The following is a 14,306-nucleotide window of genomic DNA, read 5'->3' as shown; positions in this document are numbered from 1 at the left end:
AAAAAGCTTTACACACATGACAGATTGTACCGAACATGTCTTTCAAAATGGAGGTGAACAGTCTTTTACAATACTAATTTAGAAAGTCACAGTGAGAACTGTGAAACTCACCATTCTGTGTTGGGCTGAGATGACTCCATCCCATTCAGGATCTTGTTGGATGGTCGTGACCAGAGTTGGTAGCTCCTCAGAGTGAGGTTTGTTGTGCATTACATTGTGTAGAGGCAGATGAGAGGTCGCATGCTGATCACTGTTGCCCTCTTCCTTGTCTCGTGATGCTAAGTCCTGGGTCATTGTTTCCTCTCCATCAGCTGCACATGCAAATGGAGAGGTAGCCTGCTTGGAAGACATTCTTCTACAAAATAAGAAAAGCAGACAAGAAAAAAACACTGGTGTTAAATGAAAAAAAATCAATCTCAAACAGTCTTCTAAACATACCACACTTGCCCACAACAGCCAAAAATTAATCATATGTAGTTGACACATGGGTTTGGGAACTCTGGATCCATAATACTGAGATAAAGTATTCATTGATGCCAAGTCAAGGTCAGGGTCAAGTTATATGATGTTATTCTATTCATTTAGACTTGTCAAACAATATAATTTTCTCCATCCATAAGAAAATAGTGATTTTATTGGTATTTTCATGTTGATTTTGCATAAGAGTTGAAGTCTTTAAACTCTTACTCCCATGAGCAATCTGAAGGTTGTAAGCAAATGTTTAAATGAGAGAGCCCATCATGCTTTCCATGTTTGTTGCAAGCAGAAGATGTTTTCTACACAGATGAGAATTTTTAAATTCATTCCAAACTCTGCTAAATAAGTCCTTTTGCTGTTTGATTAAAGCTATATCTGCTCTTAACCTGTTCAAAATTTTACCTGGTTTTATCTTTTGGAAAGTGTTTTGAGATGTGAAAAGTGTTCTAAAACTGAACAGTTTATTGAATAGATGTATAATATCTGAGTAATCTTTTACAGTTTGAACTGAAAATCTAAAATAATTCTGTTTCATTTGATATAGGCTTCAAGTACAGGATATAGCTCAACAAATTAGTTTAAATTACTTAAAAGTGTAACGAATAAATGCATTGATTTATGTTAAATGTCTTTTCCTTATAATGCCCTCTTACTGCTATCTCATATGCAAACACAGCTTTCACCACAGTTTCTGCACTTAGATGAAAATATAACTGACTTAACTCAAAATCTGAAAACACTTTGTTTAAAATTTCTAAGAATATTAACTGCAACTGTTAAAATAATCATTAACAAAACTGAAAGAAGACAGCTAAAATATATTAACGGTTTTCCCATGTTTTAGTAACTTTAGAATATCCTTGACACTGAAATTACTGAGAAACTAAGGAATAAGGTCTTCATCTTAATTGGTTTTTAACAATAATTGATTTCATACCATTTCTTTAAAAATGCACAAATCAGTTAACATAGGAAACCACATGAGCATTTTTCAAATTAGCAAGTCATTAACTTGCTAGTACTGTTTCTACAGACAAATAAATACTGATTAAAGGGTCTGGAAATCTGAGACTAACAGTTAAATTTACAAATCTGTCACATGCTTTCATGAATATTACAGTGAAGGAAATATCAAGTGCAAAGAAAAAATAATTAAGTTAATTTCAATTTAAACAGTAGTTTTTATGTAGCAGCCTGTGTTTCACATAGGATTTAACAGCTAATGCTAAATTTCTCACAATTAATGAGGGAGTTCACATTTAGTATCCTACAGTGAAAAAAAAAATAATATAGGATCAACTAATCTAATTATGTACAGTTCTATATGAAAGTATTACAAGCTTTGAAGTGCTTTGAAGCATATTAAAACACTGATACCTATTTAGAATAACTATTCTGTAAACAGAGATAATCCTGCCTCTTAAATTCAATACTGGTGGAGAAAAAAGGTTTCCTTCTTCTTTAGGGGAGCCTAAGTGTAAGTGGGAGTCTAACATTAATGCTGCCAATAAGCAGAACTGAGGAATTTAAACCACGTACTGCATTCTTACTATGCTGAAGAATTATGTTGATGCTACAGAGAATATGCCAAGAGTTCAGCAATCAGCATTATTGTAGGTACTTCAAAAGGTTCTGGTTCATAATTACAATGATCCAAGACAAAATAAAAGGTTTACTTTCCCTTTTCTCATTAAAATAGTCATGTTAATGTAAATTAAAATATTGAAAATAATGAAAATATAAATCATCGTTCTATGCAATTTGAAAACCAGACATGAAAACTGAAAGTCACAATAAGGGATTTTCCTTTCTTTCACCTTTTCAACAGATCTAATTCCTGTTTCAAACTGAAAAAGCTTCTGTGAAAAGCAATAGTTATGGCTGTTTCTGCACCATAAATTAATCATGACACAAAACTAGAAGTGAAAATGTCTCTTAAGAATAATTTCAACTACAAACTGCACCAACGAATAATAGTGCACAATCCTAATTAAAGACAACTCTGCAGCTGCAAAAATAGGCTGAATCTGTCCAAAGCTACGAGTTGGCTTTAACGGCTGGTTTGTTAGGGACTGTTTTCTTAAGGAAGGCTGGGCCCTCAGTCTTAATCAGCCAATAAATTATTTCCTGCAATTACATTAAATAGAAAATTATCTTCAAATTGGGAATGTTAATTGAAAATCAAAATTCAGACTGAAGTTTAGAAATTACATGCTGAATATAATTAGTCTAGAAAGGCTTCACCTCTATTTCATAAACAGGCTTTTGGTATTTCCTCAAGTGACCATTCAGTAAAGCCATCTATTGGTAATGCACTAGAGGAAACACTTTTTCTTTGTCATATACTCTAATTCATAGTGTTTCAAACACAATTAAATAAAAATCTCTATTCGTGTTCTGTTGTTTAAGTTGATTACATACAGAAAAGGGAACTCTATTATCCTTAATAATAAAATTATATTGACAAAGTCGCATTCACTAATAATGTCAAGCCATGCTCATCCACCTTTTTCTGTACTAGACTAAGAGAAGGGACTAAGAGAAGGCTTAAAGTGGTTTCTAGCTCTACCTCCCTCTTTTCTCTACTGCTGCATTATGGTCAGACATGTTTTCATACTGCACTTTACTCAGTTACCTATAGTCCTGGAGCCTGAAAAGACAGATAAGCTCAGGCAGGCCTCCCAGGCACTCGCTCTCCTCATGACATAATTTTTATGGGTGTGTTTCACTTCTGTTTTCCCCCAAACATTTGCGAAAATGGCAAGTTTTAGGGCATTAATTATGGTCAGAGGTCAGCACTTAACGGTACTTTTCACATTTTTGGTTGCTAGACTTTAAACAGTGGAGTAAAAGGGATAGAGATGTAGGACCCTGATAGATCAAGCCTCCATCTTCTTTTCCTAGCACAATCATTAACTCAATCAATGTACCTTATGTGTACATGTCTTCTGAGGGTGCCATGTTATGCACCAAATATTGATTATGCCTGGGTTTACAATCCGTAAAACAGAGTAAATATAAACTCTGCGACTGAGTGTTATCCAGTCAACTGATGCAGGTTTTTACTCATTACCTGTTTGTTTTTACTTAAATGGGAGAATTCTATCAGGTATAAAGGCAAAGTTCAGCCAATAACTCCAAGGTCTCATCAAATTCAAAGGGAGAAGAATCTGGCCCATTTGAGTAGTTTATGATAACATTAAACCATAGAACAGGTTTTTGTGTTAATATTTAACATATATAATAACATACTTTATTGTTAAAATATGAGAATGAATAGCAGTTGAATTTTAAGCCATAGTAAATTCCCAATTTTACATTTAAAATGTTCAAAATGCATTTGCTAAAATCCCTGGTGAGAGGAAAGAAAAAAAAAATCAATATTCATAATCGATATGCTTGTGGAAGATATCAGAAATTTAGTAATTTCCATTACAATTTATTTTATTTTTTCTCCTATTATCAATTAAATTCACTTGAATGATTTTTTAAAAAACTTTCTGATAAAAAATATCTCCCTAGTTATAACCCCTGCAAACAGGGGTTTATAATGGAAGTGCTGACACAATCCTAACTACAGCAGCGCAAATGGTGCCGCTATAATACACAAAATCAAGTTCTATTATTCTAAACTATCCTCGCTCGGGGGGTTTTCTTTACTGTGCTCCCAGACAAACTGCTGAAGCATGAAAAATTTAAATGCAATCAAGTGGGTCCAATTCTACTTTACTAGAACAAGTGTGTACAGTGGTACAATTTTAAAAGAAGATGCAACAGATTTGTTTGGTGCTTTTCTTTCTTTTTTCTTTTTTAGCTGTTTATTTATAATACTCTGCAGTGGAGATAAAATAAGAGAGGAAATTACACTCACATTATATCAGTATATTGATTACACAGCACACAATCAGAAAGAAAACTACATTGTGTAATTGTTGCTTTGGTTAAATTGACAGATTAGCTGAACACAGCAATCACTAAAGGTGGAAAATATACCTAATGGATATGAAAAAAAAAGATGGAAAAGGCCCTAATTATCTGAAGTCCTATCACCTACTCAACTTTGGCAATTAAATAAATCTTGATTTGGATTTTCCAAAACTAGAATAAATTCTACCTCGTTTTGAACTTGAGACTGAAAAAGAATGGGACCATTTCTCAAAACCTCAGTAAAGCTAAGGAACTGGACCTCAATTTTAGTTGGCTGGTATACTGAGGTAGTAAAGTTAAAATTGAACTGCTAAGGGTTTTCTACCTGCGTAAAACTAAATGCAGTCCCAAACAGCTCCATTCTCTATATATCTGACATAATTTTTTATTTTAATTCAGAGAAGAAATTCTTTCTGCTCTAATGAAGACTGCCAGTCAGATTCTCAAAACATCAGTTTTCCTTTTTTCCTACAGACAGGGTGTATTACACCTTTATAAATAAAAATAATAACTTTTTTTTTTGCCTGAGGCTTTTCTACAGTCTCAAATGTACATGTACAATGTATATCTTATCTTTTGAAACAATTAGATTATATTCTTGACATGAAAGGCTTCGAAAGCCTAAAATCTTCCATCCCTGCTGATTGCTTAAATGATTAAATGTTACAGTGGAAATTATGGCTAGACCTGGAGTGTTAGCTGCTAGACATTTCAGAACCAAACCACAAAGTATTAACACAGATAACAACAATGTGATAGCCCAGACACTCTTTCAAAAACATCTAAACTAAGCAATGACAATGAGATATATGACAAAGCAGACTTATAGTTGGCCAGAGAGCTTCTGCTCTGCTCCGCTCCACCCTCACAAAGCATTCATAAACCTAAAGGCATGTCTACACTGCAGCCACATAAATGACTGCTTTGTAGTGTTGAGATATCCAAACTAATTTTAAACAATCTCATTTCTGATAGCACTTTAACTACAGTAGTGTGGTACTCAGATGGACTAATTCATCCTGCTTTAGTGACTGCAATACACACATAACCCAGGTCTGCAGCTCCAACGGTAGATTGGAATCAGATTAGATTAGAAATACATTCGCTTACAGAGCTTTTATGAACAGTTTCCATTCCTTTTCCCCAAAGTGCCAGATTAAAGTACTTAAGTGCATGATTAACTGTAAGTATTCAAGCAGTCCACTAATTTCAAATTGTACTACTTGGTTTCAAAAAGTTAAGCACATGTCTAAGTACTTTGGTGACTCCAGAACTAAATAAATTAAGAGAAACTATTTTTAGAAGTACTCATAACCTTTTAAGTATTTCCTTCTAAACTTTTATGCCAACCTGGTGTTCATGAAAAGTAAAATTCAGCCACAGCATCTTAGCCCTCGCCATCTTCTAAAAGAGCAACAAATGTGCATAGTCCTGACATAATATCAAACATGACTTACATGACCCTCCCTTAGAAACCAGCACTCAGCTTTGGGATAAATTAAATGCATTGTATACTCTTCTTTGCCTGCACTGCCCACAGTATCCTCCTCTTTCATACCTATGGCACACCTCACCACTTGGCAACCCTGTGTCTTTCATGGATCTTCAAACCCCTTCTGAAACTCAAAAGCATCCTGTATGCAATCTATTTTCCAATGCCAGTTCACCTATAAAAGTACAAGCCTGATGCAGAATGGGGTACATTGAAATTACTGGGACAATTTACTTATTTCTATCCACTAACTAGTTTAGCGTAGTTTAAAAGTGATCTTTATTTTTGTTGTATAAAATACCAGTTACAGTAGCACTCAGATAGACAATTAAAATGCTTTGCCAGTAGCCCAACTGTTTCACAGCTCTGTCCCTGTAAAACAATGTTATGTAGGCATAACTCAGTAACGTAATTCATTGCAAATCTAATGCCCTAATCTGTCTGCCATTTTAGAATAAACAGTTATTTTCTAAAATTATGAAATCTCATATTTGTTTTCAAAGAGCCTTAGTAACACAAAAGAACAGTTAGTAAAAGACTCCATTCTCCTGGGGCCCCAAACTCCAACATGAATCCCCATGCACAAAATCCATATAAATTGACAAGGCAGCAATGGGAGAGAATCTCCTAGTTTCCTTTCCTGGCTCTGGCTCTGAGTCACAGTAAGGCCTTAGGCCAGTCAGCTCAACTTCCTCAAGCTCTTCCTTGGCTTCATTTTGCAAGAATAATAGAAGAATTCTTTACATATAGATCATAAAGAGTACCGCAAGATTAAAGAGTTTATGGTAGTCACAGGAATCACCTTGGAAATGAAAGAGGGGTGGGAGAGATGGAACAAAAAAATGAATTAAGAAACAACAGCTGTAACATTAACCGAGCACCCAGATCTCTAGCTGAACAAGCATCAGGCTAAGTAATACACTCCCAGCTTCCAATATACACACTCAGCTATTCTTGCATTTGTTTTTCCAGTCCAGACAAATTACACTTCTGCTAATAGATACGAATCCAAATCACAAAGTTTGACTTCAGGTTCAAACTTCCTTAAAGCTCAGAGAGTTTGGAACAATTTTTTCTCGTATTTCTTCTCATTTGTAATCAAACATTGTAAGAGCTAAACAGCTCCTTGGAACTTTTTTGTAAAGCCTCTCTCTTACATTCTGCCATTATAGTGACCTTCTCAGTCATGCAGTCACAGTAAAATAGTAGGGCTAGGGAAGGAGGTCCTGTCTATTTATCTGTCTGTCAAAAACATTAAAATGAATGCAGCAAAACACCCTTGCAGCCCTTGATGACTTTTCATAGAAAATCCAAAATATTTATTCAGATTCATAACATGCCAAAAATACAACCTACCTTTCTAGTAGGTTATATGTTCCATTCTCTTTGTTCACTACCAGGAGCTTTCACTGAAAATGCCTAAGGTGAACTCACATTGAATGCAGTAAAGGGCAGTGAAAGAATAGTCATTTAGCACCTGGGATGTGCTCATCTTCAGTCACTGTAGTTAATGTTTTCTATAGTTTATATTTAGCTGACAATATTGCTGTCACTTTATTTAAACAGCTTGGGACTGTTCTTTGGACTGGAGCTCATATGCCCTGGAATGCTTTGACTCATGAATTGTTTCTCCTGATAATGTTACATCACGTAACCACCTCTGTTAAATTGGTTGGTATTAGCTTCTCAGTGACGACTGCCTTTAAAGTCCTATGACTATGCCATGTGTCTCTGGATATCCAGTTTCCTACTGTTGGAAAAAGAAAATGAAAAAAGGCAGTACTCATTTCCAGTTATCTTTACCAATAACTATGGGAACAAGAGTGAGCATGCCAAGACTTTATCCATCAGCAACTTATCAGGATTTGTTTTTTTAGGCAGCAAGTAACAGAATATACAATATAAATAAAAGCAATCATTAACAATAAAATTTTAAAACAATGGTTGCTATAAATAAGCATTAATTCACATATTTTATGGAATACAATGACTTAATTGTTTAGTTGAATGATTATATAAATAGTTTTGATAAAGAATGCCTAAAAATACTAAGAGGAATTTATTTTAGCATATTTAAACTTTGAGTTGAGACTTTATACAAAAGACAAGAATACTTTTATTTTCTCCCTTACAAAGCCAGTTAAGAACTTGTTCTAATAACTAGAAAAAATCTTTTAAATACTCTATGAGATACCTATTCCAATGGTAAGATATAGTATTCTTACATTTTTTTCCTCCTACAGTTAATTTTAAGAAGGTGCTTAAGATTCCATGTAATGAGTTCACAGTTAATTTTCAATCCTACAGACATAAAAACAAAAGGTCATGTGCCATTTCTCTGCACCACCTAATTCAGAACAGAAATATTTTATCTACAGTCAGATTTCTCTCTCCTTCTTCCTCATTCTCATCCCTCCTCTCCATATTTTTGATTCTCATTTCTAGGTTAAACAGAGCACTTCAGTAGACAGTGAAATGAGTATCAGCTTCAGGCTCACCTGTAGCCAGTTGTACTAAACCACCTAATTAGAATCTCCATGTAACAGGAAACAATGGCTCGGCAGCTCAGTTACGGATTGTTTTTTTAATAAAAACCTTACATTACAAGCCTAAAAACACTTCTAGCAGGCAAAGTATTTCTAATTCAGTAGAGGTTATGCAAGCATCAAAGCACTTAAATAAAGGTGCCAAACCACATTGCCAGGAGCTCTCAGTACTGTGAGGTACTGTTACCTGACAGCTTGGTGAATATAAAATTACTTGTTTCTCCAACTGAAGACAAATTGTCACCTTCCATTGTAATAATGCACAACTAGGGATCAGCAAAGTGCCAACATAATTACCAGCAAGAAAACAAAACATAACAAAAATACCAAATCTAAATTCCTCTAAAGGGTAAACAAATACATCTGGCTATTCACAGAGAAAGGGAGGAAGGCTTTTATTTTTACTATCAAATATCCTAGTGTTATTTAGCAATAAGATTGATATGCCTTTCATTAAGTGAGAAAGAAAAACAATTAAAGAAATTGATTCATTAAACACTAAGAATAAACACAGGTCAGAACCATGCTGGGATATTACTTGTACATGTTTAAAGTACTACAAGTGGCATCAGAGACACTAGGGACAAGCATATGTATCAGCACTTTTGTTATTATAAACTTATATATGTGAGGATTCATAAAAAATAATTCTAACTAGCACATGGCGTACTTTGGAACAAGCTATGCGTGACATGCCACTTTTATTTGTTTATTTAAATGACTTCACTCTAAGAACCGAAAATGAAGTTTGAACTGCAGACTGGAACCTTCAGGATATTAAAAACGTAAAGAAAACCTTTGAAGGGGTAATTGGAATACATGAGAACTAACCGTTTCACCATATATTTCTTTAGGTTATTCAGCAAGTGGCCTACGTATTCAGGAGTGAAATCTGCATTTTGGTGATGCAAAGATCTCATAACCAGAAATTGTGTTTTATATGGAGAAGGCTGAGGTGCTCAATGACTTTTTTTGCTGCAGTCTTCACCAGCAAGGGCTCTGGTCACATTGCTCAAGTTGCAGAAGGCAAAAGCAGGGACTGGGAGAATGAAGAACTGCCCACTGTAGAAGAGCAGGTTCGAGACCATCTAAGGAATATGAAGGTACACAAGTCCATGAGACCTGAGGAGATGCATCCACAGGTTTTGAGGGAACTGCCAGATGAATTTGCCAAGCCACTGTTCATCAAATTTGAGAAGTTGTGGCAGTCCATGGAGGTTCCCACTACTGGAAAAGGGGGTTTTTAAAAAGGGAAATAAGGAAGACCTGGGGAACTACAGGCCAGTCAGTTTCACCTCTGTGCCTGGCAAGGTGATGGAGCAGATCCTCCTGGAAACCATGCTAAGACATATGGGAAATAAGGAGGTGACTGGTGACAGTCAACACGGCTTCACTAAGGGCAAATCATGCCTGACCAATTTGGTGGTTACAGCACTGGTCAATAAAGGACGACCAACTGATGTCATCTACCTGGACTTGTGCAAAGCATTTGACACTGTCCTGCATGACATCCTTGTCTCTAAACTGGAGAGACATGGGTTTGACGGACAGATGACTCAGTGGATAAGGAATGGCTGGATGGCCATTCAGAGAGCTGTGGTCAATTGTTTGATGTCCAAGTGGAGACCGGTGATGAGTGGCGTTCCTCAGGGATCGATATTGGGACCAGCCCTGTTTAACATCTTTGTCAGCAACATGGACATGGGATAGAGTGCACCCTCAGTAACTTCGCTAACAACACCAAGCTGTGTGGTGCTGTCGACAGGCTGGAAGGGAAGGGATATCATCCAGAGTGACCTTGACAGGCTGGAGAGGTGGGCCTGTGCAACCTCATGAAGTTCAAGGCCAAGTGCAGGGCCCTGCATGTGGGTCAGGGCAACTCCAAGCACAAATACAGGCTGGGCAGAGAATGGATTAAGAGCAGCCCTGAGGAGGACTTGGGAGTGCTCCTGGACGGGAAGCTCAACATGAGCAGGCAGCGTGCGCTTCCAGCCCAGAAAGCCAACCACATCCTGGGCTACATCAAAAGCAGCATGGCCAGCAGGTAGAGGGAGGTGATCGTCTCCCTCTACTCCGCTCTCATGAGACCCCACCTGGAGTATTGCATCCAGTTCTGGAGCCCCAAACATAAGAAGGACATGGAGAGAGTCCAGAGGAGGGCCACAAAGATGATCAGAGGGCTGGAGCACCTCTCTTATGAGGACAGGCTGAGAGAGTTGGGGCTGTTCAGCCTGAAGAATAGAAGGCTCCAGGGAGACCTCATAGTGGTCTTCCAGTACCTAAAGGGGGCCTACAGGAAAGACGGAGAGAAACTCTTTAGCAGGGCCTGTTGTGATAGGACAAGGGGTAATGGTTTTAAAATAGAGGAAGGTAGATTCAGACTGGATATAAGGAAACATTTTTTTACAATGAGGGTCGTGGAACCATGGAACATGTTGCCCAGAGAGGTGCTTGATGCCCCATCCCTGGAAACGTTCAAGGCCAGGGGGCTCTGAGCAACCTGATCTAGTTGGAGATGTCCCTTCTCCTTGCAGGGGGGTTTGACTAGATGACCTTTAAAGGTCTCTTCCAACTCAAACTGTTCTATGATTCTATGATTCTATATCTACAGTAGCTCTATAAAATATTAAAGAGTGTCCTGAGTAGGATATACATTTGAAAAAATATTTTCACCTGGTACATAGAAGTTGAGCTAAACTTAAATTCTTCTTGAAAAATTTGTGTTGTTAAGTGATATTATGGATTAACTTTTCTGTATCAGTATTCCAGTCGCTACTAATGCATTCTCAAAGTTCTTGCACACTTATTGTTGTAAATGCACACCACCTTCACATACTTTTCACCAGTGCTGGTGGAGTTACTAAAGAAGAGAGAAAAGCAAAATATGCAAAGCCAAGAATTGGTCTTTGACATCAGTTTTTCTCTGAAGGAATATTCAAGAATGGCAGTGAGGGACAAGCAGTTTTTTCCACCCTGCACAATTGCACCAAAGCCAGTTGTAATCCTAACCCTTGTGGACAAAGCAGGCATAAGGACTGCTTAAATATGTTGTTTCCTTGCAGAAGAGGTTAAGGAAAAGATGCAGGCTCCACATAACCAGGAACAGCTCTTGCATCTTGTCTTGGGCATTCCATCACCAGGAGCTCAGGTGCAGCACCAAAAGGCTGGGCTTTCCAGGTACAACCTGTTCACAGGTTTTGGCCATTGATGCTTGCTCTTGTGTACTACACTGTATCATACAACACAGCACCTTCTTTTCCACTGTATTAGAATATGGACACACTCTAGCTGATATTCCTAATTGTGGCATTGTTTTCAAGGGGCTAGGCTGCAAATTTGGGAGGAGAGATGGGGATACGGTCAGTGGAAACAGAGGAAGAAAGCAAGGTAGCAGAGACCCACAACAATTCTAAAGTCACAGGCATTTTGATTAGATAAAACTAGACAAAAAGCTCCACTTTCTGCAACTTTGAGAAATTCTGATTTTTGTTAGTCCTTACAAACAAGCTTTTACAAGGCAGCATTGTGCACATTCTTTCTTTGTTTTGAACTACGGCTTACACAATATGGTCCTCACATATGTGCACAATGGGAACCCTAAGATGTGTTTACAGACCCCTGCAGGATCACGCCACTTACCAGTGAGCTCCAGCTACTACTGGGATAAAGGACAGGGTAGTCTGAAGCAGCATACCGTTCACAAAAAGATTACAGGGCATACTATGCCTAGCTGAAACCACCCAGGAAATATTTCAGAAATATCCCTGTTTGATTGGCAATGTGGCCAAAAACAACAATGCGGCAACTTCTCTCTTTCTCCCCTCAAGCCCTCCACTGCTTGGGCTGTGTAAGTTTTCACGGGAGGGGGTAGATGGGGCCCTTTTTACTTACTGTTAATTCACTTCAATATTGAAATATAAAGACAAAAGATAAATAATTGCAACAGTCTAAGAATTCAAATAAAGTAAAGCAAAACACTATCTCCTCTATTAATTAAGCTAATCAGTTGCCATTAAGAAGTGCAAACAATTTAAAGTTCAATTTATTGAGACTTTGAACCTCCTGTTCTTTCACAAGATCCACAGATGACATCTCTAGCAGTTTTAACTGCCTTAAAAAAATTAAAACAACTAAGACATTGTTATTCATAGTGTTATTCTTAGTATGACATACTTAACAATATCAAGTCTTTTCATTGTTATTTAGTAACAGAAAAAGACCCAAAATAATTGTTTAATATCAACCAGCTTGCCAATGCAAGTTTTGTATTTTTGAGAACTTCATTAAGGTATTTGGACTAGGCACTGAAAAGAATCAGAGAACATTAAAAAGTAATTGTCACAGGTAAAACTTACACCACCTCATCATTTAGTTTGGAGAGATCCAGCAGCACGCAGCCTCTGCGTACCGCACTCTGAAACTGCATCAATTGCAAAGGAAACTACAAACTCTTCCTGTCTTTTGGTTTCAGTTCTGCGAAGTACCACAAAATTGTTAGAAAGAAATAATTTGCGATAACTGAGGGCCCTCAACTATCCTGTTTTAATGGAAGATTATGGCATACGGCAGCTGATCTCTAACAAGGAGGAGGAAACACGCATAGCAAAATCAATTGTAAGGCTAAAGGTGAAGAATGCCCGGGCTCTGAATCGCTCCACATTTCCAAGTGCTCAGAGATCCGTGTTAGTATTTTTAGATGTGTCAAAGAACATCACAAAGTACAACTATCAGAATCCAAAGAAAAACATCAAGTGGCACATGAACCAAAGGTCTCATCAAACGAAGTTGTCCCCAAACAATTAGAAAGTAAAAAAATAAATGTCTAAAATGCCAACTTAAACTATTGTCAGTGATTTTAAACATTTTTATCATTACCATTTAAATTCAGTTAGATCGCTTACAAGTGATTTTAGGTAAAATACTAAAACATTCTATTATAACTTGTGATGCCGTATGTTTACTATTGAAATATACAGCACCTTGTGGTTTTCATCTCTGACCCATTTTTTCCTATATCTTAAAGATAAAACATATGATCTGCATTTGTAAAGAAGTCTTGTCTTCTCAAACAGTGTCAATTTTTCCTCAGGGCTATATTTTGTAACAGTTTCCCACTTATGTTTATTGGTAATAATTTATAATAGACAAGCAAACAGTACATAATATGTGCAGCCTACTACTTCCAAAACCAGATTCGAACAGTTTCGTTTTCTCACGGACATTTGTTGAGAGCTCTATTACCCATTTCAAAAGCATTGCCACACAGAACGTACAGATTTACAGGCATATTTAGCTGGTACAGCTGTCATCCCTACCACGAACCGTCAAGGAGACAGTCCTGTGTCTGTGGTTTTAAACCAAATATGAATATAATTGAAAATAAATGTATCTTTTAATCTAAGATTAAGATGTATGACACAGACATAGAATCGTTACAGGCTTTTGAGTATGGGTCAGATCCTCAGACACTGTAAATCAAAGCAGCTGTAGGTTAATTGAATCCTCTTTATTCAGCTGAAGATATATCCTTAACAACTTTTCTTGGCATAGAAAAAAATTCCTTTTGCAATGTGAAATTTCTGTGTTTTTAGTGAAACACTGACTACCATTACATTATTACCAGGGATTGTATGACATGATAATATTCCTCCAAATACTCATTGCAAAGAACGCAAAAAAAAAAAATGGTAAAGTATACTCTGAACACCAGCAGACTGTATGCCTTACTCTCTGTACTTTTTCAATCTATTCCTCTGGCTCAAAATAACAAGATCGGTTCATTTATACAGACAAGCACTTTCAAAAAAAGAACAAAAATTACTTCTCCGACTGGTACAAGCACTAATATCAGACAATAATTCTGG

The 14,306-nt window shown here is 36.8% G+C and overlaps 1 protein-coding gene across 16 annotated transcripts in view; it reads right to left on the bottom strand.

Annotated features, from left to right (window-relative positions):
* Window positions 1-14,306, bottom strand: part of SOX6 (SRY-box transcription factor 6) — a 386,403-nt gene that overhangs the window by 239,088 nt on the left and 133,009 nt on the right. For 15 of the 16 annotated variants that reach the window (XM_086748345.1, XM_086748348.1, XM_086748346.1 and 12 more), the window contains one exon: window positions 112-355. In XM_086748345.1, the coding sequence (XP_086604471.1) occupies window positions 112-351 (240 nt within the window). In that variant the 5' untranslated portion in view covers window positions 352-355. Of the gene's footprint in view, window positions 1-111; window positions 390-14,306 lie in introns of all 16 variants that reach the window. The other variant, XM_086748349.1, reaches the window with a different exon arrangement.

Source organism: Chlamydotis macqueenii, chromosome 5 (assembly GCF_036417535.1).
Source record: "Chlamydotis macqueenii isolate bChlMac1 chromosome 5, bChlMac1.mat, whole genome shotgun sequence".
NCBI lineage: Eukaryota > Metazoa > Chordata > Aves > Otidiformes > Otididae > Chlamydotis > Chlamydotis macqueenii.
This window is presented reverse-complemented; position numbering and strand designations above follow the sequence as displayed.